Source organism: Podarcis melisellensis (genome assembly GCF_964234715.1).
Source record: "Podarcis melisellensis genome assembly, chromosome: 16".
In the NCBI taxonomy this organism is placed as follows: Eukaryota; Metazoa; Chordata; class Lepidosauria; order Squamata; family Lacertidae; genus Podarcis; species Podarcis melisellensis.
The window spans coordinates 32,904,781-32,932,322 of NC_138533.1; the positions used below are offsets into that span (position 1 = coordinate 32,904,781).

The 27,542-nt window shown below is 44.1% G+C and overlaps 1 protein-coding gene across 2 annotated transcripts in view; it reads left to right on the forward strand.

The window, feature by feature from the left end:
• The window catches only part of GALNT9 (polypeptide N-acetylgalactosaminyltransferase 9), a 181,723-nt gene that overhangs the window by 133,970 nt on the left and 20,211 nt on the right, over positions 1-27,542 (forward strand). For both annotated transcript variants that reach the window (XM_081893362.1, XM_081893363.1), the window contains 2 exons: positions 22,140-22,325; positions 27,255-27,392. In XM_081893362.1, the coding sequence (XP_081749488.1) occupies positions 22,140-22,325; positions 27,255-27,392 (324 nt within the window). The remainder of the gene's footprint in view (positions 1-22,139; positions 22,326-27,254; positions 27,393-27,542) is intronic.

The following is a 27,542-nucleotide window of genomic DNA, read 5'->3' on the forward strand; positions in this document are numbered from 1 at the left end:
CATTATGAGAATAATATGGAGAGGGGGAGAACCATGCACTCCGTTTTAAGCTCTGTGAGGAAAAGGTGAGATATACTCTAAATATGATAGGTAGATAACATTAGTCCCTGTTAGAATTCCTGCTCCGTGATTGCAGTCATGGGATTGTTGTCTTTCACATGACGGTATATGTTTTGACTCCACAGAGTGGGTAGTGACGAAGACAGGATGTTTGTGTTACTGTGTTCCGTGAAGTGGGTCTATTGTCCTTTGTTCTCTTTCTCTATGCTGTCTGATGCTAAAGAGAGAGGCAGCCATGTTGCAGTGCTCTCTGTGTGTTTATATGTAAATAAAGTAGATTAGCCAAAATGCTGAGTTGCTGAGGTCTGTTACGCATGATGCACAAACTCTGCGGATCCCTAAGTGTGCCGGTGTCAGTTGGCATCGGTCGCTGTGATGTTTGGGCTGAAGAAAGCTTTTGAAGCTCCCGAACGATTGACCAGGAGGGAAAGAACATGCCAGTCGGGCATGTGTCTCTACCAGGGTCCTACTAGAGTGTAGGCTGAGCTCCTGACAGTCCCCAGGGTTTAAAAACAATTTATAATCAGAAGACTAGGGTGCACACACAGCTGTGCAATGAGGGATCCAGAGGCTCCTCTTTGTGGAGAGAATTCTACAGCTTAGGGGCTGCCACAGAGAATGCTCTGCCCTGGGCATTTCATGAATTTAAAAATGTAGTCCATGATTTTCAGGGTCTTCCATTCACTCATTCAGCTGTGAGGTGACAATGTATCAAGCTGTAAAAATATGGGCACTTGTGAACCAGGCTAGAACTGAGCTTCTATCCCATGTTCCTTTTTAACACATTTAGGAGCAGCTAAATTGAAAAATACTTTCATTAATACGATATTTGGGCTAGAAACAAATTCAGGCTGGGACCTTAGATATCCCCAGCAGTCTCAAATATTAGCAGTTAATGCCAGTTGTGTAGCATTTCTTTGCTAATAGGGAAGCTATTACTTTAATGCCCTTTGTTTAGGAGGTATTAGCATAAGTAGATCAGCATGGTAGAATTTGCATTTCAAAAGACCATCATGGAACAAAGCAGGATCTCATACACCTCATGCAAATCCCTCAGCCCCAAATGTCTATATCTGTATCTAGCTAGAGATGGATGGTTGGTTAAACAGACAGACCATTGTTTCTTCTGAATGAATCCTTTACTGCACAAAGGCTTTTCTGACTCTCCCTCTTAAAGATCAAATTTTTTTAAAGCAACCCAGGAATTTGTGTACATGATGCCCAGAGAAGGTGGATGGAAAGAATAATGGAGGCATTACAGTCATTTGAGAAGGACCCCACATGATCATCTTATTAACCAATGTTTCACTTGAGGGGGGAATTTAAGTCACTTTTACTCAGAGTGAAATTAACAAAGGTGACTAAGTTAAGTCTATTAAGTAAACCTTAGTTGAATACCACCCAGTTTTTTATAGCTATGGTTCCCTGGTGGCAATCACTCGTGGCCGAGTAAGATTGTCTTCCATGAACATGGTCTTAACAGTGAGTCCGTAAATGACTATGGAGGCCAATTCTGGATCCACACGTCCTTCCACAATGGGGACATAAGTTTCCGGGTGGAAGTTGATCATGGTGAGGGTTTGCCAAGCGTGCCTTCCTCTTAGCATGTTTCTCCCTTTCATCCTGTGTTCAAGCATCTTCAAAGCCCATGACACCTTTGGTAAAGGCTGTTCTCCGATTGGAGCAATCGCAGGGCAGTGTTTCCCAGTCGTTGGTGTTTATACCAGTCTCATCAAACCACTCCTGGTGTTTCTTGGTTTGGTATCCAATAGTTTGTTCACAGACTGCAAAAATGAATGTTTTTGGTTTGGTCCAGTGTTCCTTGATGTTATCAGGGCTCCCCAAAAGCAGATGGTCCTTAAGAGTTGTTTGGAAACAATCCCGTTTAATAGGATCTTCAAGGGCTTGAGTGTTCATTTTGCACCTTGGTTTCCTTCCTTGAAGCCTGTGTTGAGGTATAATCTTGATAGCCATCATGGAGTGTATTAATCGGTGATCTGTCCAGCAGTCATTGGCACTCGTCATAGTTCTGGTAAGGAGCATATCATGGCGATCTTCAGCTCAGAAAATTACATAGTCGAAGAGGTGCCAGTGGTTCGACCAAGGGTGCCTCCATGAAGTTTTAAATTTATTTTTTTGTCGAAAGAGCATGTTGGCAATGACAAGTTCTGGTTGCTGTTGCCAATTCCTTCTTTCCCATCTGTCCATCTGCCTCAGTATTGTCTACGCTGACCAGCAGAAGTTCTCCACGGTTTCAGACATGGAGTCCAAACCCTACCAGGAAATGCCAGGGAATAAACTTGGTACATTATGCATGCGATGCAGATGCTCTGCCACTGAACTCCTGTCATGCCCTAAGGACCCCTCATTTAGCCCCCATACCTCTCTCTCTCTCTCTGACACACACTTTAAGCTTTCTTTTTCTTTATATATATATTTTTATTAGTTTTAACATTTCATTTTCAACAATTATAAAACATACTTTCATATCTTATACAATTTTTTTTACTTCCATCAATCACATCTGAAAATTTCCCAATCTTTTCCACTTAATTTACATTTCTTAGTTTCACTATTACATTTAAGTATCATAACTAATCTCTCTCTTCTTTATCTTCTTTGCAATATTTCATATATTCCTCCTTACAAAACTTCTTGTAGTCCTACTAGCGTAATTTGTTGATTACAGTTGCTCTTCAAATTGTTGGTATATTTCTTCCAATCTTCTGTGAATCTCTGGTCCTGCAGGTTTCGAATCCTTCCTGTCATCTTATGCAATTCTGCATAGTCTTAAGCTTTCTTTTTCATCCTGGAAGCTAATCTTATTTCAAGTGGAATCTCTGTAAACATACAAAAGTTGCTGCGTATTGGGTCACACCATTAATCACCCCATCTAGTATACCTGAAGGAGGTCCAGTATACCTGAAGGAGCGTCTCCACCCCCATCATTCTGCCTGGACGATGCGCCGAGGGCCTTCTGGCGGTTCCCTCATTGCGAGAAGCAAAGCTACAGGGAACCAGGCAGAGGGCCTTTTCGGTAGTGGCGCCCACCCTGTGGAACGCCCTTCCAGCAGATGTCAAAGTGATAAACAACTACCTGACATTCAGAAGACATCTTAAGGCAGCCCTGTTCAGGGAAGTTTTTAACGTGTGATATTTTATTGTATTTTTTGTTTTTATGGAAGCCGCCCAGAGTGGCTGGGGAGGCCCAGCCAGATGGGCGGGGTATAAATAATAAATTATTATTATTATTATTATTATTATTATTATTATTATTATTATTGCTATTCTCTATGGCAGTAGTGAAGAACTTCAGATCTGCAGCCTGTAGTGACCCTTCAGGCTTTTTTTATCTAGCCCTTGAGACTCTCCCTAGCGACACCCCATCTCTCCAGGCCAGAGTCCTCAATGTGTCCTCAAACCTTCTGCTTGCCTGGGTGGAGGATAGAGAGGGGTGGGTGAGAATGTGTATAGAAACTAGTCTACTGTGCAAAGGTCAAATATACATTCATTGATCCTCTGGCACCACCCAGTTGTGTGACCTTTTAAAGGTTGCCAGATGTTGGCCTTCAAGGAATTGAGGGCAACTGGCATGTGGTTCTCAAAGCATTCCCAGCAGGGAACATGGCCTGAAAAAATGTTCCCCACTCCAGCCTTAGTCCTGAAGGAGAAATACAGACTTTTTCCCCTTTTTAAGCCACTCTATAGATACTCTCCCTTTAAACTTAGAAATAAACTCTAGCACCGAATTTCACTTGGCTGTTGCTCCCTATTGCCACTTGAAAACTTGCTTTGGTTTGTTTGTTTTTGATTTGTTTGGGGCTCACCCCTCCCCCTTTTGGCTTTTTTTAGGATCAAATCTATAGCTTGCAGCTATAGATTCTGCTGGCCAGAATTGCAGCAACATGAAGCAGTGGAAAAGCAGCCTTTATATCCGCCAGCAGTACAGAAGTAGATTTTCTGGTTTAAGTGAGATGCGTGTTTCTTTATCCCTTACTGCGATGGCTTGATGTAACTGGCAGGCAGAATTTATTTTTCCTCATTCTTGTCCTTTGGTTGGGGCGGCAGGTGGGCAAGAAAATAAAAGAAGCTACAGAAACCATCACATCAGGAAGCTGTAACCCCGGAGCTGCTGAACATTTATCTAATGCACAAAGCCTTTGAGACTTTTCTATGGCAGCTGTTGACTTTCGACCATCACAGTGCTGTCAGGACCTTAGGGTGGAACTAGATGCGATCCCCCTTGCTTGGGTGGCTGGAAGAGAGAGACGGAGTTGCAGAAACAACTTGGTATTTGTTCCTCCGCCCACTTCTGGCCTCTGGCCCTGCCCACTTCTTCCCCCAGAATGTTGCTCAGATTGGAGTGCAGCCCTCTGTCCAAAAAGGGTTCCTCACTCCTGGTCTAAACTGGCTGGTAGCAGCTCCTCAGGGTTTCCCCTGGAGATGCTGGGGATTAGAAATATAGGAGAGGATGAGCACCAGTGTGGTGTAGTGGTTAGAGTGCTGGACTAGGACCAAGTAGACCAGGGTTCAATTCCCCATTCATCCATGAAGCTCACCGAGTGTCCTTGGACTCTCAGCCCAACCTACCTCACATGGTTATTGTGAGGATAAAATGGAGCGGGAGAACAATGTATGTCACCTTGAGGTCCATGAATGAAAAGTGGGATATAAATGTAATAAATAAACAGGTAAACAAACAAAGAGGGATCTGCATGCAAATCACCTGCTCTTCCATTGAGTTCCAGCCCTTCTCCAACAAGGGAGACACAGGGCACATCAGCCCAATCTGGGGGCCACAGATCAGGGCCATGGGGCAGATTGAGTGGGGGCTCTGCTCTGCTCAGAAATTTCCACCCTGATTTAATCTGCTGGCAGCCGTTCTCTTTGCTAACAAAGAAGCTACATTTTGCACAACATTAAAGCCCCTTCTCCTCCCAGTTGCTCCCTGCAACAGCTGATGGGTAGGAAGGGATCTAGAGGGCAGGATGAAGCCCACCTGTGCAGCATATCCCATCCATAGGCTGCAGGAGGTAGTTTCACTTAAAACACTGCTGTAGAGAACTGCGGCCTCAGTTGTCTTCTCAGAAGAGGATCTCATCCTGCTCATAAAAAAGCACATTAATTTCATCTCTGGACATCCTCTGGTCAGAGAGGCCATGTTCTTAGTAAAAATTCTACAAAATGGGAGTTTATGGAGATCGGATTAACAGTTAAGGTATATGGGTCATTTTTTTAAATATCACTTTAAACCTTATCTCCTTCTCCCTCCCATTGTGCCAGACTATTAATTTACCTGATTTATCTCTCCGCTCATAAAACCTCGTTCTGCAGAGAGATGAAGATTGCTGAGCACAGGTTTCTCCGGGAAATATTTCAATTTTGGCATGATTAAGTGTTCTTCTTTTGTAAGAAGGTTAACAAAAGTCCTTGCCCTTTCTCAATGACATGACTTCTAATTTTTTCCCCCCATGGCAGATCTTTTTTTCTTAAAAAAATCCTCCCAGTTTCAAAAGAATCCCTATAAATAAGAATAATAATGAAGATCCAAGCAGCAACCAGGAACTTCTGCCAAGTGACTATACCACTCAGTTTAAGCTCTCGTCCTATGCATCCTTAGGGTCTTAGTAGCTTAACATGAGTCAATAATTTGATACAGCAGCAAAAAAGGCTAATACAATTCTAGGCTGCATCAACAGAGAAATAGTGTCCAGATCAAGAGGAATAATAGTACCCCTCTCTATTCTGCCTTGATCAGACCCCACCTGGCGTGCTGTGTTCAATTCAGAGCATAAGAAGGATATTGACAAGCTGGAACGTGTGCAGAAGAAGTGACCAAGATGAGTTGAGTATGTCTAGCCTGGAGAACAGAAGGCTGGGAGGTGAAATGATAACCATCTTCAAATATCTGAAGGGCTCTCACATGGAAGATGGAGCAAGCTTGTCTTCTCCTGCTCCAGAGGGGAGGAGCCAAACTAATTGATTCAAAGGATCAATTAGAAAGGATATTCCAACTTAACATTAAAAGATAAAGGACAGTCGCAGACAACTCTGGGGTTGCAGCGCTTATCTCGCTTTACAGGCCGAGGGAGCTGGTGTTTGTCGGCAGACAGTTTTTCTGGGTCATGTGGCCAGCATGACTAAGCCACTTCTTGCAAAACCAAAGCAGTGCACAGAAATGCCTTCCCGTCGGAGCGGTACCTATTTATCTACTTGCACTAGTGTGCTTTCGAACTGCTAGGTTGGCAGGAGCTGGGACAGAACAACAGAAATTCACCCCGTTGTGGGGATTCAAACCACTGAACTTCTGATCGGCAAGCCCAAGAGGCTCAGTGGTTTAGACCACAGCACCACCCACGTCCCTAACTTTAGGATGCACTTTTTGGTGTCTAATGGGTCAAACAGACTAACTCAGTAGGTTGGGAACTCTCCTTCATTGGTGGTTTTTAAAGAGAGGTTGGATGGCCATCTGTCAGAGTCTTTAGCTGTGATTGGACTGGATGACCCCTGAGTTGCTTCTAACTCTACAATTAGGATTCCACGATTCCTTCCATGCTGCTGCCCGTCTCTGGAAAGTTGAGGTGGAACATAGCCTTAACCTCCATGAATCTCTCTAATCCTCTTTTGGATGTCCTTAAGAAAGGATTAGGGATGCAGGTGGCATTGTGGTCTAAACCACTGAGCCTCTTGGGCTTGCTGATCAGAAGGTCAGTGGTTTGAATCCCCACAACACGGTGAGCTCCCATTGCTCTGTCCCAGCTCCTGCCAACCTAGCAGTTCAAAAGCTACCAGTGTGAGTAGATAAATAGGTACCGCAGTGGCGAAAAGGTAAATGGTGTTTCCGTGCACCCTGGTTTCCATAATGGTGTTCAATTGTGCCAGAAGCATTTAGTCATGCTGGCCACATGACCCAGAAAGCTGTCTGTGGGCAAACGCCAGCTCCCTCGGCCTGAAAGCGAGATGAGCGCTGCAACCCCATAGTAGTCTTTGACTAGACGTAACTGTCCAGGGGTCCTTTACCTTTACCTTTTATCTTAAGAAAAGGTTAGGCAGATTCATGAAAGAAAGGCCATCAACGGTGACTAGCCACAATGCCTATCTTCTACCCCCCACTGCAAGTATAAGGACTTGACATAAAGGTAAAGGGACCCCTGACCATTAGGTCCAGTCGTGGCCGACTCTGGGGTTGTGGCGCTCATCTCGCTTTATTGGCCGGGGGAGCCAGCGTACAGCTTCCGGGTCATGTGGCCAACATGACTAAGCCGCTTCTGGCGAACCAGAGAAACAGAAACACCGTTTACGTTCCCGCCGGAGCGGTTCCTATTTATCTACTTGCACTTTGACGTGCTTTCAAATTGCTAGGTTGGCAGGAGCAGGGACCGAGCAACGGGAGCTCACCCCGTCGCGGGGATTCGAACCGCTGACCTTCTGATCGGCAAGTCCTAGTTTCTGTGATTTAACCCACAGCGCCATAAGCCCAAATAATTATTGCTTGTTATACTTAACTGGTGTGATGAATACTGCTTCGTTTTATTGGCACATTATCAGCACCAGCCCATCAGAGGCCACCTGCAGCAGTCACTCAGAACAATTCCCTGTGTGAGTGCCCCATGGTGAACCATCTCTGGATCTTCTGCCGCAGTTAGGGAATAGTTTAGTCCAAGGAGATGTGGAGTTTTTTCTATCTAGCATTGCTTCAGTAGCCGTCTGTTTTTAGAATAATTTTTATAGCTCATGAAACAATATTGTGCAATCAGATGGTTCCCATAAACAAAACTGTGAGTAACTCTGTAAGAACTATAAATAATTCAACAAACTCCACATTAGTTTGGGCGTTAAGTAAATTTTTGCTTGGATATCTCAAGAAGTTGGTAGTTAAAAAGCATGAAAGATATGGCTGCCAAACAGGGCTGGCCCAAGGTGTTTTAGCACCTGAGGTAAACCACAAAATGGCACCCCTCTGCCCATCAGGGAGCAAGGGGTTGGTGACAATCTACATTGGCAACAAGGAGATGAATCAAATCAGTCTTACCCAACAGCTGAAGTGAGAATCATGGGCCATTGTGGAAGGGAACTGGGCTTGCTCTGAATCGTGCTGGGTGAGAGCAGAACCCAGGAGACCCAAGGGGGCAGCTCCTACCACCCCCTCCCTAGGTGCTACCACCGCCTCCCATTCACCAAGAGGCCACTGTAGATGTGGCTGTTGCTGCAGTGGCAGAGCCAGGCTTCAAGGAGTGTGTCACAGCCATCGCTGCCACAGTGGCAGCAGCAGTAGGTGACACATTCCTTGGAGGCCAGATCTGCCACCCCTGTGGATCCAGCTGCCCAAGGCAGTTTACGCACCTTGCCTTGCTGACAAATGCCCAAGGCCCAAAACTCCCGTGACAATGAATTGATGGGTAAATTTGCCCACCGAGTAAATTTGCACTTGTGGTTCAACATACCATGAATGTTGGGAACCCCTGATTTATGCCAGTCCCAACAATTCCTAGTTTTCCCCAACATCCACTTACCTGGGAGTAAGTGCCATTGAATTCATTGGGGCTTACTTCTGAGTAGACATGTTTGGGATTGTGTTGTTAGTCACATGCATGAATTTGCCTTCCAGGATGGAAGTGGCTTCTGGAGTGGGTAGCTTGGTTTTGCTTCTTGAACCCTAAAATAAAATATCACTGGTTTTTCTTCAGTAGTCATGCTAAATTAAGGTTACCAGACGTCCCTGTTTCCCGGGGACAGTCCCCGGATTTACACATCAGTCCCCTGACAAAATCCTAACATTCCTACTGAAGTTGAAAAGTGTCCCTGGATTCATTGGAAAAAATCTGGTAAACCTATGCTAAATGTCTGTTGCTCTGCGAATTGCTATTATGGGATTAATAATGTGCTTTATTAGTGCTACTAAGTATAGCAGTTCGAAAGTACATCAAAAGTGCAAGTAGATAAATAGGTACCGCTCCGGCGGGAAGGTAAACGGCGTTTCCGTGCACTGCTCTGGTTCGCCAGAAGTGGCTTAGTCATGCTGGCCACATGACCTGGAAGCTGTACGCCGACTCCCTCGGCCAATAAAGCGAGATGGGTACCACAATCCCAGCGTCATCCGCAACTGGACCTAATGGTCAGGGGTCCCTTTACCTTTACCTAAGTATAAATCAGAATTGAATATGTGAAAATGGGTGCCATGATAGAGTCTGGGAACTGAAGACCACTTCTCTAAGCAGCATCTATAGCAGTTCTAGAGCTATTGTTTGTTGGTCTTCTGTAGCAGTCTCTTAGTCACCTGCAGATAAGGATGGAAGGATCTGTCTTTTCAGTTCCCTCACTTTCTCATTTTCCCAATCTTTTGTCCTCCACATTTGCAGATATACCTATACCTATACCTGAACCTATACCTATGTTGGGGGCAAGAATCCTCATGAAAATTCACCAGCACTCTTAAGTGTGAATTTCTCCTAAACAAACATGTTTTTGTTTTATACATATATATATATATATATAGATGCTTTCGTAGATTTTCACGGGTACAGGAATGCAGGTTTTGGTGTCCTCGGGTGTCTTCCCGTGTAAAAGTTGGGGTGTCTAGGCGACGTTTCGACGAGGTCTCACTCGTCATCTTCAGGCTGGTGCTTTCGGCTTCTTGTTACTGGAACAGAGCAGGATCTCAGTGTTTGAGTTCCTATAAATACTGTTGAGGGGGTGTGGTGTATAGCCTCCAATGTTCTGGGCAGAGAGGAAGTTCCCAGGCTAGTGTGCCTTTTCTTCTTTTGTTCCTTAATTACTTGAGGGATATCTTGAGTGATTTCTTGAGTGATATCCTGAGTACCACTTAGGTGGGTCATTAGGTGTGGATTAGTTGCTAAAGTCTTTGTGTCTTGACCTCTTGAACTTTGTGAAGAGTTTTTCTGAGAAGATGGCTGTACTGCACTTAGTTGTGCTCTGGCTTGGCTTCGTGTATAGGGGCGAGCTGTGGTTTTGTGGCCTGTGTCAGCCAGATCTGTGTAGGGATTGCAGGGGGGTGCAGCATCCGGAGGTGCCACCATGGTTTGGCTACTGGATGGTGTCTGTAATTTATCTGTGGAGAGGGTCTGGGTTTGGGTCTGGTGTGGTTGATTGGTGATGGCGTTCTGTGTGCCTCTGGATCTGGTGTCAGTTTTTGTGGGGAGGGCTAATTTCCAGATGTCTGGCAAGCGGGATGTGTCGTCACGCTTGTTCATGTTGTGAGGGTGTTTCTCTATCTCGATGGCTTCCATGATTATTCTCTTGTGGTGATGTTCCATGTTAAAGAGCAATTTGGAATCTGCAAAATTAATTTCGTGTCCTGTTTCTTTCATGTGTTGGAAAAGAGAGGAAGTTTTTTCTTCTTTTTTGACGGCATTCTTGTGTTCTGCGATACGTGCATTTATTCGTCTGTTTGTTTGTCCAATGTACGTGGCTGGGCAGACTTTGCAGGGTATTTCATAGACCCCTTGGTTTTCCAACTGGATTTTATCCTTGGGGTTTCTGAGGATATTGGCTATTTTTTGGTTGGTGCAAAAGGCTGTTTTGATATTGTGTTTATGGAGGATTTTGCTAATTTTATCTGTAGTGCCCTTGATATAAGGAAGGAGGGCCATGCCATTGTTTTCTTCTGTGTCTTGGTTTTTGGGGGGTGTTTCTTTTTGGATTAGCTTCGTAACCCTGTTTTGCTGGTATCCATTGGCAATTAACACATTTGAGAGATTCTGTAACTCAGTTGTCAAGTGGTCTTTGTCAGCCAGGCGTTTGGTTCTGGAGATGAGAGTCTTGGCTACGGAGTTTATTTGTGCAGGGTGGTGGTGTGATTGTGCATGTAAGTAGCGGTTGGTGTGTGTTTTTTTCCGGTAGATAGTGTGTCCTAGGGAGCCATCAGGTTTTTTGTAGATTAGGACGTCAAGGAAGGGAAGTTGGTTGTTGGCTTCTATTTCCATAGTGAATTGTATTTTGGGGTGTAGGCTGTTGAGATGTGTGAGGAAGCTATCCAGTTTTTCCTTCCCGTGTGGCCAAATTACAAAGGTGTCGTCAACATATCTGAGCCAAAGTTTGGGTTTGTGTTCTGACTTGTCTAAAGCATTGGTTTCAAAGTGTTCCATGTACAGGTTTGCGATGACCGGTGAGAGGGGTGATCCCATAGGTGCTCCTTCTATCTGTTTGTATCTTTGTCCATTGTGGATGAAGTACGTGTTGGTTAGGCAGTGGTTGGTCAGGTCCAAGATGTATTCGGGGGGATTGTATTTGTTTTGAATGGCTGTCAAGGCTTCATTAATGGGCACTTGTGTGAAGAGAGATACAACATCGAAGCTCACAAGTAGGTCATTAGGATGTAGGTTTTGCTTCTTTATTGTTTCTATGAACTGGAATCCCTACACAGATCTGGCTGACACAGGCCACAAAACCACAGCTCGCCCCTATACACGAAGCCAAGCCAGAGCACAACTAAGTGCAGTACAGCCATCTTCTCAGAAAAACTCTTCACAAAGTTCAAGAGGTCAAGACACAAAGACTTTAGCAACTAATCCACACCTAATGACCCACCTAAGTGGTACTCAGGATATCACTCAAGAAATCACTCAAGATATCCCTCAAGTAATTAAGGAACAAAAGAAGAAAAGGCACACTAGCCTGGGAACTTCCTCTCTGCCCAGAACATTGGAGGCTATACACCACACCCCCTCAACAGTATTTATAGGAACTCAAACACTGAGATCCTGCTCTGTTCCAGTAACAAGAAGCCGAAAGCACCAGCCTGAAGATGACGAGTGAGACCTCGTCGAAACGTCGCCTAGACACCCCAACTTTTACACGGGAAGACACCCGAGGACACCAAAACCTGCATATATATAGATATAGATATAGATATAGATATAGATATAGATATAGATATAGATATAGATATAGATATATATATAGATACACACACACACACACACACACACACCACTTGATTGTAAAACCTCAAAGCAGTTTATGAAAGATAAAACAAGAAAATCAAGAAAAATCACAACAATGCTTTAAAGCAAACAAAAGCTAAAACACTAAAACAGGTTTAAATTACCTCAACTTTCCAAACATCTACGTAGGCTGGTCTTAACAAGAATGTTTTTGGGAGGTGCTGAAAAGAGTTCAGTAATGGTGCTTGTCTGCTATCAATAGGCAGGCAGTTCCAAACGATCGAATTCTTTACAAATGCAGAATGGAATTTTTATATGTAGTTTTGACCAATGTACACATTTTTGCAAGGAATTTTACCTTTTACAATGCATCTTTGTATGTTATTTTCCCCCACCATCTTCAATTGTATGTACGCAAGTGATAGATTCAGCTTTATATGCTTGCAGCATCAAATTTCTCCTCCATCCCTGCCTGCAGATTTATCAAATATTAGTGGAACTACTGCAGATGGTCTGACATATGTGTTAAAATATTACATGAATATGGCAAGTTTGGAGCAGCAACATTGTCATATTTATTTATTTTAGATGATTTATATACCACACCAAAGCAAACAGAGAAGAATACCAAAAAATGCAATAAAACCATGACCCTTTAAAGACACAAAGCAGCAATCACGAGTGCTATTTTTCTAGAAAAAAGAGGTGCCAGACCTCACCCTTGTTCTCTTATAATGCCAAGGGTGCCCACCTGAGAGGTGCCAGAACTGGGTTCCAGTGAGCTCCTGCTGGAAAAAAGTGTTGGCAATCACTAAACAGGAGTTGCTAATGACAGCAGCACGAATCAGATCTCTTCACCTCCAAAATCCATCTTAAAAAATGCAGGTATCATAAGGACCACAGACTGCAGACGTGAGATTTCAGCTTTTTGTGGTTTGGACATTGCTTTTCCCCAATGTCTGCTTTTCTGCATTTTGGGGTTGTAGACCTGTCACCACAAAATTCAGAGTAGCGCAATTTTCCAAAGATAGCTGCATTTCAATTTGGGTATTCTTTCAGGAAGTCTGAATTAGGTGGCAGCTGTTCAGCAGTGGAATGGACTCCCTCAGAAGGTGCTGGACATGAGGCATTTAAGCAGAGGTTGGATGTCAGGGATGTTTTAGCTGAGATTCCTGCACTGCAGGGGGCTGGACTAGTTGACCCTATGCTTCTAAGCTGGCATTTAATTTTATGCAATTTCTCCCATGTCACATCTTTATGAACATAAACTGAAAGATGCTTGAACAATTTTCATGAGAACATTATATATAAAAAAAGAAATTGTGGAAACATGCCAAATGTCTGTGTGCTGAATGTTCACACTTTTGCTCCTTCCAAGATGAACAAAATTCACAAGAGTACGAATGCTTTTTGCAGGCTGCTTCCCCATTCCAGCTTAAATGCATGCAATTCTTTGGGTCAGTATCGCATCTCGTCAGACACCAGCCAGGTCCATTTCCCATTATCTCGAAAGCAAACATATGGAGGCACTTCTGGAGCCTGGAGAGTTTTTTTAAAAAATGGTTATTTCCTCCTTCTATTTCTCGTTTTGATTCATGCGAGCTATATTCAGCTTTGCAACCCAGCCTGTTTGATGCCCTCTCTCAACAGAGGATATTCCAGGAATTCACAAGAAGCAATTATAATTGCTTGGTGGGTTCTTTTGTTTCAAACAAGAATAGAATAAAAGGGAGGGAGGAGCCTCCATGAAGGGTGGTGTAAGAGATAAGTTGTAAAAGCAGCATAAATCTAAATGAGTTTGCATATCCATCCACATAACCTATTTTATTATCAAAGCCTCTTGGGTGCAGAGAGTTCTATTTGTGAGTGGATGAAAGACATGGGATCCCTAATCAGGTAGATTTAAACATGAACCTTGGGCTTGGGATGAAGGTCTTTTGAACTCTGCCCATTCATAAGAACATAGGAAACCCACATGCCAAGTCAAACCATTGGGCCCATCTCTCTCAATATTGTCTACCCTGACTGTCAGCAGTTCTCCAGGATTTCAGACTAGGGTGTCTCGTAGTCCTACCTGGAGATGCCGGTGATCAAACCTGGGACCTTCCATATGCAAGGCACGTGATCTACCACAGAACGATGGCCCTCCCCCTAACAAGAAGCTGCCTTGGTCCATCAAGACCGGCCTTTCTCAAACTTGGGTTTCCAGATGTTGTTGGACAATGTTACCAGAACAAGGGAGGTCTAGCTTATGTCTATGCCTCCTCCGAGGTACCGAACTAAATGGTTACTAGGTTCCTCTGTCAGAGCAAAGAAAAAAAGGGTAAGGCAGACAGGCAAAGAAAAAAGAAAGCGAGTTGTTAAGCCTTTGATTGTCTCTTTATTGGTCGCAACTAAGATTCAATCTCCCTGCAAGTGAAGAAAAAGGAATGCTTGGAAAAGGTATGCATAGTCTTTTATGTATGCAGAAGTGGGACATCCCCTACCTTGCAAACATCAGTGTCATGGTGGAGAAATGTCAGAAATACATCAGATTCCAAGTGGGGATACAATGGGTCAGACAGGTCAAGGTGTGTCACATTCCATGAGTATTAGAGAATTTATATAGTTCCAGACAGAGTTTTACATAAATCATTGGCATTGATAACTGATTTCAGTATTTGCATTGATATTGATACTGAATTCCCATGTGTTGTTGGACTACCACTCCCAGCATCCTTGACTGCTGCCCCTGCTGACTATGGATGATGGGAGTTGTAGTCCAGCAACATCTGGGAACCCAAGGTTGAAAAAGACTGATCTAGACTATTGGTCATCTAGCCCAGTATTGTTGACATTGACTGACTGTAGACTCTGATGGGCTGTGGTTCTGTGCATTTTCCCAGCCCTACCTTGAGACACCAGGGAAAAATATAATAATAATAATAATAATAATAATTTATTATTTGTACCCCGCCCATCTGGCTGGGTTTCCCCAGCAACTCTGGGCGGCTTCCACAGAGACCAAAAATACATTAAAATGTCACAGATTAAAAACTTCCCTGAACAGAGCTGCCTTAAGATGTCTTCTGAATGTCAGGTAGTTGTTTATCACTTTGACATCTGATGGGAGGGCGTTCCACACGGCGGGCGCCACTACTGAGAAGGCCCTCTGCCTGGTTCCCTGTAGCTTTGCTTCTCGCAATGAGGGAACTGCCAGAAGGCCTCAGAGCTGGACCTCAGCGTCCAGGCAGAACGATGGGGGTGGAGACGCTCCTTCAGGTATATTGGGCCAAGGCCATTTAGGGCTTTAAAGGTCAGCACCAACACTTTGAATTGTGCTCGGAAACATACTGGGAGCCAATGTAGGTCTTTCAAGACCGGTGTTATGTGGTCTTGGCGGCCGTCCCCAGTCACCAGTCTAGCTGCCACATTCTGGATTAGTTGTAGTTTCTGGGTCACCTTCAAAGGTAGCTCCACATAGAGCGCATTGCAGTAGTCCAAGCGGGAGATAACTAGAGCATGCCCCACTCTGGCGAGACAGTCCTCACCACCAGCAGCTCTCCAAAAACAAATAAGTAGGTTTCTGCAAACCAGAAATAGGATGCTTAGTTTTGACAAACTGTTGAGCGACACCTGAAGGAGATAAATGGGGAAAGGGAAGGGAGAAGAGTGGGATGTTCTGTTTCAAGGGCCAATAAATAGCGGACTGAAACCCTGAAGAGGAATTGTCCATCCCTTCTGAATGCAATATGCTTCGTGCTCTATGTCCACAATTTGCATATTTGGTTTGAAGAAAACCCAAAGCAGAAGTCTCCTTAGGCTATTGGAAATGCGCTGCCAGGGAAAATTAAACCCAGTACCATGTAGTGGAAATATAAGACATCCTATCTCAAGCTCACAGGTATGGTCCAAAGCTAACCTTTCAGAGCCACAATGCTATGAATTGCAAACAGTATTGCTCAAGGCTATAATCCTGCACTGGGGTGACTGTGTGCAGCAGGGGGTTGCTTGCTCTTCCTGCAACTCTGTTAAGAGTCAAGCTTTGCCAAGTTGATTGGGCTAATTAGCAGCTGCACTGTTCAGGTAATGCAACAACACTCATGTTTCTACCACCACCATCATCAGGTTTGTTTATTGGCATCAAAAGGACAATGTTTATATTGGGAGTTAACAGCAGAAATTGCTCTCCCTACTGGCACAGTGTTTGGTCCTCAGCTAGCCCAACATCTGATACATTATCAAACAGTCCTGATAAATCAGTTCCCAGAGTTGCCAGCCAATTGATTCACCGGAATCTGGAGTGAATTTGACCCCTTCCCAAGGAAAAATGCACCATTTTCCAGGAAGTTAATGGTGGCACCCATCGCTCAATGTCTGCTCCATGTGTAGCTTCCTCCTCTTCTAAGTGAAGAACAACATTAAGGCAACTGCACTTGTTTTATTTATTATTTGTTTTATTATGCAGTTTCTATATTCCCTGTTACTCCGGAGAGTACCAGAGTTATTTAAAGCAAAACAATACATCACAGATCTAGAAAACAGATCTGTAAAGACAAGGCAGAGAAATATCAGTTTTCAATTACAGCAACCAGGATACTAAAAACCAGTAGTAGTGTCCAGATTACGGGAAGTAATAGTACCACATACATCAGTCTTGCCTATTATTATTATTATTTCATTTCTATCCCAGTAGCATTGCAAAATGGCTTCTAAACCATTTGCAAGTATAAAATCGATTATAAGGTATCCACATATAATTAAAATGCACAATACAACAAAAACATCCTTAATGAAAATATGCAGTAAAACATGTCCATTAAAGGTATGACTATTAAAACAATTAAAAGAGCAACTGAAACAATTAGATCAGAAAGTTCAGAGGAATGTTTGCCTATTTAGATGCCTCTTCAAGAATCAGCTCCACCCACAATGTTCATCTGTATGCATAAAGGCTTCCAGGACGCTATTGAACTCCACATGATCTGGTTGAAAGCCAGTGAATGAACAGCTGTACATGCATAGGCATCCTTTTTCAGACATTTTGACAGAATTCACAATACTGAACTAGGTGGACCAATTGTCTGAATTCAGTATAAGGCAGTTTCCTATGATCCCAAACAAAAAGCAGAAACAAAGGCTCTTAATTTTAGAATATTCCAGGGTGTCTGCTGTAGTATTTTCTTTGAATCTCTCCTGCTGATTTTATTTTTTTCTTAGCTTTAAAAATGCAAAAATACTGTACTGTCACTGTTTCATGGCCTTTATTGTTCTCTGCTCTGAGACTTCTGAACTGGGGAGTGCACTGTCCATATTTAAAACAAATCAAATACCCTGCACGACAGAAGACATTTTGCCCCAGGAAAGAAAAACCAACTGGGGACCAGATCAATGGTTCAGATCTCTCTGCCCACTGTTTTATATAGTAAAAGGTTCCTTTCCAGGCCTTATTGATCATAACTCACGGTGGATTCTTGTAACCCATCATCAACCAATCTATATATTTGCCCTGAATGGAGGACAGCAGATGGGGCAAAGCAGGGGAGAAATATCAATGGCTACAGACATCGCATCATTGAGCACATCTGTGCCCACTGCTAAGCAACACTCACTTTCTCCGACAAGAAAAGCATTCTCCACCCTATGGCAGTCATATTTTCTTTCTCTCTCCACCAAAGCCAGGTGTCTGCTGAGAATTTATCTTCAGTAAACAACAATTTTGTCTCTTGCATTTATAGACGAGTCGGACCATTTCCTTTTACACAGTGCTTTAGTGCTTTTTTAGTTTCAACATATTGCATAACCATCCATCTTGGGAGGGAAATAAATCTGCCTTATATAACATTTGAAGAAGTATGTGGACATGAACTGCAGCAAACAGAATTAAAATAGGCAGGATATTTATAAGATCAGCTATGGTCCTTAATTTGTAAATAAGAAATAATCCACATGCTATTGTCTTAATAAAGAATAGAGTATTGTCTTAATAAAGAAAGAGTAATGAAGGCTCAATGTGCCTGTACTGACTTTTCCATTTCAACAGCTGCTACAGGCAGCGGTGCTTGAAGAGGCTCCTTGTAGTTAGTACCTCACTTTCTGCTTCTAGTAAGAACGCATATATGCACACACACTTAAAAAAAGGAAAAAACCTCCCCCCTTGTAGCAGTTCCTAGCTTTTCCTTGCTATAATAAAGAAAGACATTACTGCACCTAGCTATGTATTGTTATGAGTTGTGGGGTAGGAGGTATGGCCAAGACCCTCCTAACACCTTGGCTCATTTCTCAGTATTGGAACAGGCAGGACAGCTTACTGGTGAGGTAATCGGTCATTAAGGGAACAAATGAATGGACTCTGTGCAAGATGACAAATGGGTACAGCCACCTCCCCCAACTCACAGGTAGTTGGAAAGACAAAGCCAGAGTTGAAAGCAGAGAGTTGGAGTGATGTGAGCTAGAAACAGAGCAGGAAGCTGGGAACTGAGACAGAGCAATGTTTGATTTCTGTTTGAATCCAAGGCTGTAGCTATGGGAGAAAGCAAAGCCCTCTTGTGGTGTTAATGCTGTGAACCCCTCCATCATAGGCTCAGGTACATATGTGTGTTTTCTTGATTTGATTGTTTTATTTTTTGTAAGCCATGTGGAGTTGTTGTTTTTTGTTTTGTTTTCTTTTGTTTACAATCAGGCAGTATATAAATTTTATGAAATAATAAATAATAAGATGGCTGAGCCCTTTTGTAGCAGCAGCACCGGGTACAGCCTGATTATTAACATCACCTATGCTGCAAGATGACTTAAAGGGGGGGGCAGCTTTCTCCAGTAATCTGCTTCTGCAACAGTGGGTAGGGCCATGGGCTGGGTGGCAGCTGCCCTCCCACCCATAAATAAAACTACTTAACTGAAAGTAGAAATTGTGGGAAGATTTTGACAGATTTTTTCTGAGCTCTTGGAGTCAAAAGAAAGTAATTTTAAACAACTGTTGTTGAGACATTTCGTTCCAAGTCTGCTAGACAGAGCCAAACAGAGGGTGGTGACAGTTGGGTGTCCTGACACACCCCTCCACAACATAAATCCTGCTACACCCATGGGGTAGGGCACTGGTCCTGGAGGCTCATCTGATATGAGTGCTTCTGGGGCTGTTCCTATGTTCCCTGCCCCTTCACGTTCCAAATTCTCACCCCCCCCCCATCAGGCAGCTATCTGACTCCTGGTCCCTGACACTAGCAAGTTCTCCCTTTAAACTTGGTTCAGCTTCTCTGAAGTTTGCAATGGAACCCGGAGCATGGCCAATGCACTGACATTTATTTGTTTTTTTACATTTTTTATTCAGCTTATTAAAACGAACCCATTTCTTTCTGCACCCCGATGCTCATTCCTTTTGTTGCAGAAATTCTGGACCTACGTCTGTCCAGATTTATGTCCCCACCACCACCACCACCTCCAATATGTCTTCCGTTAATCAAATGCAAATTTGCGGAGCTGGTGATTTAGCATGCAACTGCTAGGGGATGGCAATGGGGGAATAAATATCGTTTAGCAAAATAAATTTGAAAAAGCAGTGTAGCATTTTGTTCGGCCATTTGTGAAATAGTTTTTCTTTGTCACCAAAGATGTGAAGGATGCAGGGGGATATGGGGGTGGCTGGTCACAGTGCAGAACTTGCTGGTAAATGAGATGTGTGTTTCTGGCAGGGGGAGAGTTTGGGACCTGATGAAATGCTGTGTTGGCTGCAGCGTGTAGGTGTGTTGTACAAACACTCCCTGCACTCCTAGGCTGGAAGGGGGCTGCTAAAACTGAATGATGCATGTCGAGAAAGTGTGTCACCAACATGAAAAGTTTGGAAAGCTGTGGGTTAAGGCTGATGTCTGCTGCTTCCATGAACTCATTACTGTCATGAGATTTGGTAGGTGAACTAAGAGTTAGTATGGACCCTGAGTAAGAAACCAGAGGCTGAGAGGGAATGTGTGTCAGAAGGAAAATGAATTGACATTGATTTATAAATAGTAATACCTTTGTATTAGTGTAACATGTTTATATGTAACTGTGTGTCTTTATAATATTTTGTTTAAGTTGCCTGCTGTGGCTTCAGTTTTTTGTACACTGCTTAAAGACATTTTAAAGATATTAAGAGGTATAGAAATTAAACAAGTTGTTGTTGTTGTTTCTAACTTGGGTGGGCCTGACAGATCCTGGTGGATCAGAAATGGGTTGTATCCACAGTTAGTCAGGAAATACTACAAGTTATTATTATGCACAGACTCTCTTTGAACGCTTTGAAATGTCGTCTTTCTGTATGAAATTATTTTTTTAAATGATTTTTTTCTGCTGATCATACTTCTGCTTGCCTGTCAAAATGTGCCCATTGATGTGCCAAATTACCCATTCAGACTCCTCACCCTTACTATGTAACCAGCATTACAAATGTTAAATTTAAAAAAAGTTAAACAGAAAAAGAAAGCTTTTGCAGCTCTGCAATTCCACGTTGTGCTCTGCTGTAGCTGAAGGATGCTATTGCATTGTTCAGGGCCGTCTTACCCATACGTACTGGGGTGCAGGGCACCCAGGCATCAGGCTCTCAAGGGCACCAGGCCGAGAGTCTGGGGCTCGAGAGTTGAGTCTGGGGAAGAGCCCGTCCATCAGTCAGAGAGCCGCAGCAGGCTCTTCTGCTGCAAGCAGCTCTGTGTTGCAAGTTCAGGGGCGACCGAGCCAGCGAGACACTGAGGCAGCTGGCTGGCTCCACCCTACTGCACACCTGAGACTGGGCGACCTGGGGGGAGGGCCAGGTGGATCTTTGCACCCCGGCACTGCATATGCTTAAGACAGCCATGGCCATGTTCTGTATGAAGAGCAAGTCTGTCCATGAAGGGGGAAATGTGCCTGAGGATTTACTCCACTAATAACTTGTTTGCCCAATTTATGAGGACTTAAGAGCAGCCTTGTTCAAAGATTTAAATCACTCAGCTGACGGATCGATTGAACACTTGATTAACTTCTTATTAGGAGACATTTACATTTCTGAAATGGTGACCTGTTTTGCCTTTAGAGCAGACATTTTAAGGATACAATTTCAGCACACACTCTGCCGCTGTTCTGAGTGCCAGTTTGAAAGGTCTGTGGGGCTGCATTTGGTCCTCCTGACTTGGTTTCCCACAGTTGGCAAGAGCATGAAAAGATGCATCCTGAGGATGCTGCAGTTATGTGCCCACAACCTGTTCCGCAGAACACAACCAGGAAACGTGTGGAGTGTGGAGTGTGGATTGGAACCCAGCTTGCAAAAGACTATCCTTCTTAACTACTATCGTCACACTGGCTCTCGTTTCATATTCTGTGAGACAGGGCTAGGGAACACTTTTCGGCTCCTGGGAGCCACTCGCCACCACTAGCCAAGGGTGAAAGTAGGCAAAGCAATGAGTTTTTCCTTTGTAGACCAGGTTAGTTCCTACACACATTCAGAAACCCCTCTCTATCCTCCATCCAGACAAGATTTACAGGCAACCTCCGTTTTAGGCACAACCAATATGTGTGCAATCACGCACACAGCACCAAACCTGGAAGTAACCCGGAAATGTCATAAAAGACATCACTCAAAGGGGTGGAGACAGAACTTTCAATTATATGCGATTTCATGCAAGCGCACTATGACCCAGAACACAGGGCCTTCTCGGTGGTGGCGCCCGCCCTGCGGAATGCCCTCCCCCCAGATGTCAAAGAAATAAACAGCTATCTGACTGTTAGAAGACACCTGAAGGTAGCCCTGTTTAGGGAAGTTTTTAATGTCTGATGTTTTATCATGTTTTTAATATTCTGTTGGGAGCCGCCCAGAGTGGCTGGGGAAACCCAGCCCCAGATAGGCAGGGTATAAATATAGTATTATTATTATTATTATTATTATTATTATTATTATTATTATTATTACTATTACTATCATCATCATAATCATCAGGCTTGCCTGTAGTATCAGAGTTCAAGGGCACAATCCAGCCAGGCAAAATCACTTGAGGTGCAAAGGAGAACCGTGTATTCTGGTGAGAAGGGATATTGCTGGGAATCAGATATGAACTGGGGTGGTTGCCAAGGGCCTGGAGCCCCACATTTGAAACCCTGGCTGAGATTCCACTGCCTTCACCACGCCGCTTTGCCAGCTCCCGTCTTGCCGCCTTAGTTCATTCCTCCCTCCCTTTGTTCTTTGCATCGTCACAGGTCTGGCAGTGTGGCGGAAGCATGGAGGTGCTGCCTTGCTCCAGAGTCGCCCACATCGAGCGCACCAAGAAACCTTACAACAACGACATTGACTACTATGCAAAGCGCAACGCACTGCGTGCTGCTGAAGTCTGGATGGACGACTTCAAGTCGCATGTTTACATGGCGTGGAACATACCAATGACGGTAAGGGCAGGCTGAGAAGGCTCTCAAAGAGACATTGCAGAGTTGTTAACGGTTGCTGGTACACACACACACACACACACACACACACACACACACACATATCCTGGAAGTTGCAGTTTGATGAGGGACCTGAGAATATTCAGTCTTCTCTGCACAACATCCTTGCATCTGTTGCCCTTTAATTGCCATAGCTGCTGCCCCCTTGTTGAGGATCACTTGAGCCATGTTGAACTAGAACTAGCTCCTTTTAAAAATGAACCTCCCTGATCATTGGCCTTGCTGGCTGGGGCTAATTGGTGTACAGTCAAAGGAAACCTGCAGCAGTGTGGAGCATTTGGTGTATCTGGTGTGTCAGTTAAAATGTGTACAAATGTGAAGCAGCTCTTATGCAGTGGTGAAAAAAAGAAACTCTGCACATGCTCAGAATGCCATCCCCCCCATATAGGGTGTGATGATTTACCACACCCTCCTTCCCCGGGAGAAGAGGAGAGATGGTTTAGCCAGAATGTGGTTGAGCATGTGGGCAGTGTTTCCCAATAGGCAGAGACTGAAGCTAGCTCTGCCCCACACTCTTCCCTCTTCTTCTGTTGGCACCCACCAGTGGCGTAGCGTGGGTTGTCAGCACCCGGGGCAAGGCAAGTAATTTGCACCCCCTAACCCGTGGATTTGTGCCCCCTAACCCGTGAATTTGCGCCGCCTAACCCTAACCCCCAGATGTTGCGCCCGGTGCGGCCGGCCCCCCTGCACCCCCCACGCTACGGCACTGGCATCCCACCACCCTTCTCTTTGCAGTGTGGGCATTGCTAGTGGCCCTTTCTTTGGGGACTGAGTAGGAGTCTTTGAGGGAGTCATTGGTTGGCTCTGGGTCTCCTCTTTTTTGTCTTCTCCACACTGTTGGGCGTTACTTGTGTGACTGGAGGGCCATTGGGTCCCTCCCCCCCCCATGGAAATAATGACACAATGCAGGTTAATGGGCTAAATAAGGCCACAACTTTATTGGTTACAGATGATGAGCAGTATTGGCTTAGGCATTGGTTCTAACAGACTATATCCAACTTCAGCCCATCTGCTTGAAGTCCAGGAAGGGTTAACCACCAGTAGGGGGAGTCCTGCTGATGCACAACAACTAGGAACTCCCCCGGGGTCACCGATAGGGGGCGTGCCTTAGGCCCTCACCTCCCTAGGCTTCAGACAGGGCCACGCGCCCCCGGAATCCTTTATCAGACTACCCTTTAATATGCAGGGCAAGTGATGGCGCTACCTCCCCTCTTCCATCTACAGAACAATACCAATGCCTAACCCCCAAGGACATGGGTGGTACTGTGGGTTAAACCACAGAGTCTAGGACTTGCCGATCAGAAGGTCGGCAGTTTGAATCCCCACAACGGGGTGAGCTCCTGTTGGTCGGTCCCTGTTCCTGCCGACCTAGCAGTTCGAAAGCACATCAAAGTGCAAGTAGATAAATAGGTACCGCTCCGGCGGGAGGGTAAACGGTGTTTCTGTGTGCTGCTCTGGTTTGCCAGAAGTGGCTTAGTCATGCTGGCCACATGACCCGGAAGCTGTACGCCGGCTCCCTTGGCCAGTAAAGCGAGATGAGCGCCGCAACCCCAGAGACGGCAACGACTGGACCTAATGGGCAGGGGTCCCTTTACCTTTACCTTTAACCCCCAATACCAAGAAAGTTGTGATGATTTGCTATGAGGTAGGCAAAAACCAAGTGGCTGGTGCCAATTTGCCAAGTGGAAAAATTCCTACCAGGCCCCTCGACGGCAACCAACCAAGGTCATAGCAAGGTCAAGGAAAAGAAAACCTTATAGGGCGGTAGGGTGGGAAAAGCAGGAACAGCTAGCAGGCGGGGAAAGAGGGAGATCCCCTGCTGCGTCCTGCCTTAAATAGGGCAGGCCATGCCCCCAGATCCAGCCAATTGGCTGGCCAGGGGACGGCACGGCCGGGAATCCCCCCAACCGTGCGGGGCTGGGGCCGTGAAGCCCCCAACTCCACCTCCTCCAAAGGGCGGAAGTGGCTTTCCTTAATCTGGCTCTATTGACATTTTGTCCGGGCAGGTGAACAGGTTTAAGTAAGGCCTGTGTTAATATATGAGGCAATTTGGGTTGGGTTGGTCATGCACATTGGGGTGAAGGCTGGCCAATGGAGCCACGCTGTGCATGTCTGAGTCATACCAATGGCAGGAATCTAAACAAATCTTGCTATTTACAGTGTGTGTGTGTAAACTTGCCCAGTAGATGGGACAGATTGAATCCCCATTCCCTTTATTGCTATTCACCTGCCCAGGTGTGTATTACTTGGTTAATTTGCCAATCCCCTAGTCTGTTATCTTTTAATAAATATAATCTGTTTACCCATAACATTTTTTTTATCGTGAGTCTTCTTTCTCTTGTGATGGCAAAATCATTTCCCCTCCGTTGTCCTGCCTGATTCAGCATACAGGTGCCAAGGCAAGGTTTGCACCAAAACGAGGCTTGAGATGTTTACAAATGGCCCTTGCGGCAAGCACTTAAGCGTGATGAAAACCTTCGGTCTTTGCTTCTCTTCCATTACTTTCATATGATCATTTTCTCCAATGAGCTATAAAGCAGGCCTTTAGGGAAAGAAAAATAAAGGCACATTGCTTTATCAGACATAAACCAGCCTTCCAGAAAAGAAAATGGTTTTTAAACATCACAAAAATAACCACCATTTCCTTTCCTTTGGAACACAACTGCTTTGCAACGGTGGATTCACAGTGGCTTTTAAATTGTCTATTGATCCGTCTATCACTCCCTCTAATATTGAATTCAGGTGCTGAGCGCTGACAAAAAATAGCCAAAATGGGGGCAGTGAAAAACAAGAGGCAGGTGCTGTATCAGTGTACTTGGGGGACCCTAAAGTACAAAAAAATACCCCAAGTCTTTAATACTATGTTCACACACACACACACAAATATTAACTTTTTAGCATATAAATTCCAACAATCATTTAACATAACTTCTTATCTTATACAATATTTTTAGACTTCTGTCAACAACCTCTGAAGATTTCCCGTTCTTTATCACTTGTTCTGCATTTCTTAATTTCTCTATTACTTTTAATTGTCCTTAACTAATAATTCTTTCCAAAGTCTTTCTTGCAATATTTCACAAAGTCCTTCTTACAGAACTTCTTGCAGTCCTACTAGCGTAGTTACTTTATTACTATGTTCAGTAGCCAAATGTGTTGAGGATCAGCTGGAAAAGAAAACTGAAAAATATGAGGGAATGGGAGACAGCTTGATTGATTGATTGATTGATTGATTGATTGATTGATTGTGTAGTCCTTCATCCGAAGGGCAGTTCACAGCATAAAACTACAAAAGTAAAGCACATTATTATTAGTGGAAATTATTCAAAGTGACATGAGGCACAATAGAGATACTGAAACAAATTACGACAAACAACATCAGTAACAACCTAAAGAAACCCCTACACAAGTGAAAAACAAGTCTCAAATACTTTAAAATTGTTCAATTATCCATTGGTCCTCAAGCAGGGGGTGAACTGAGGCATGGAGGTTATGAGTGATTTGGAAAAAGAGTGAGCAATACTTTGACCTCAGATATGTGAAAGACCAGAGGGTGGTCTTTCCTTCCACACTACCTCTTGGTAGTTTCACCTCCCTCAGAAGTTTGTGAGGGGAAGGCCTAGAAAAGGACATTCTCTGTGGCAGCTCCTAGGTTGTGGGACTCCCCTGCCTGTCACACCTGAGATATATATATATATTCAGGCTCCACTCTATTTCTTTGGCTGTAATTTGTTTTATGCTGTTTTTAATATTGAACTTTTTAAATTGCTGTAACCTGCCCAAAGACCTTAGGACAGAGGACATAATATTATGTATTTTCTGTTTTTTATATTGTGATTTTATGTTGTGAAGCAACCTGAGATCTACAGGTATACGGTATAGGGCAGTATACAAATTTAATTAATTAATTATTACTGGCACAACAACAACAACAACAACAACAACAAATAAATAATGGGGCAAATGGAGATAATGGACTAGGAAGGGCTGAAACCCTCCCTCCCGAGTATCTCCTTTCCCCTTTGTGATGCTTCATAATTCTTTCAATGTGCAGAACCTCCAAGACACACCTGGGGCGAATCTACACTGGTCGGTTATGACGTTAAAAATGCATTATAAAAACGTGACACCAGAGGGCGCTGCAGAGCAACCCATCGACAATGGGAAATTGCATTGAGAGCTATACAGTATAACTTTTTTAATAGCCTTTAATAGCGTTTTTACAAAGCAATGTAGATCCAGCCCTGGAGCCCCTCATCCAGGATTTTTCCCATTCATTGCAATGGAGGGGTTATCACGATGCATACAGGTCAAAAAGAGTGGCTCTCTCCCCTGAAATGAATCGAGGGAGCATGATCTCACATGGGAACACCATATGCTCACTGGAGCATACATATGCAGGTATATACATGCGTATTTTGAACTCAGTACAAATCTGTTTACAAGGCATTCTTTTAACAAGCTGGCATCTTTCCTTCACTTAATTCTGTACAGCTTTGCCTGCTTGTTTCTTGACTGCAGACAGTAAATTGAATGCTGTGGTAGCCAAACTTTGACATTCTCCTTCTCCACCCCCACTTCAGATCATCTTCTTTTCTGTTACCAAAGGTTCATTAATATGTATTCCCTGTTCTCAAGGACAGTTGTAGACTGAGTAGCTACTTACACGGCAAGAGAGGGTTGGGGGGTAGTTTGAGAGAGAAAGAGAGAGGGAGGGAGAGAGAGAGAGAGGGAGGGAGGGAGGGAGAAATCTGCTTGTAAACAAAATGAACAATGAGCATTTTTCAAATAATGAAATTGACTGGAAAATGGCCTAATAGGATTTCTGTGTTTATACGCTCCTGTTGGCCTGTGGGTTTTTTTGTTTTGCAGAACCCTGGAGTTGACTTCGGGGATGTTTCCGAACGGATTGCGCTGCGGCAACGTCTTCAGTGCCGAAGTTTTAAGTGGTACTTGGAGAATGTCTACCCTGAGATGAGAATTTACAACAATACTATCACTTATGGGGAGGTAATGTATGGTGCTAAATGTCTGTCACACCTCTGCATTACTGTTCCATTTCCCCAGTTCCGGAGGGCTTTTGTACTGGAATGTGGACCAAAGACAGATGTTGTTTCAGCAGTGAAGCTCATCTAAGTTCTGGAGGGTTCACCCTTTCAG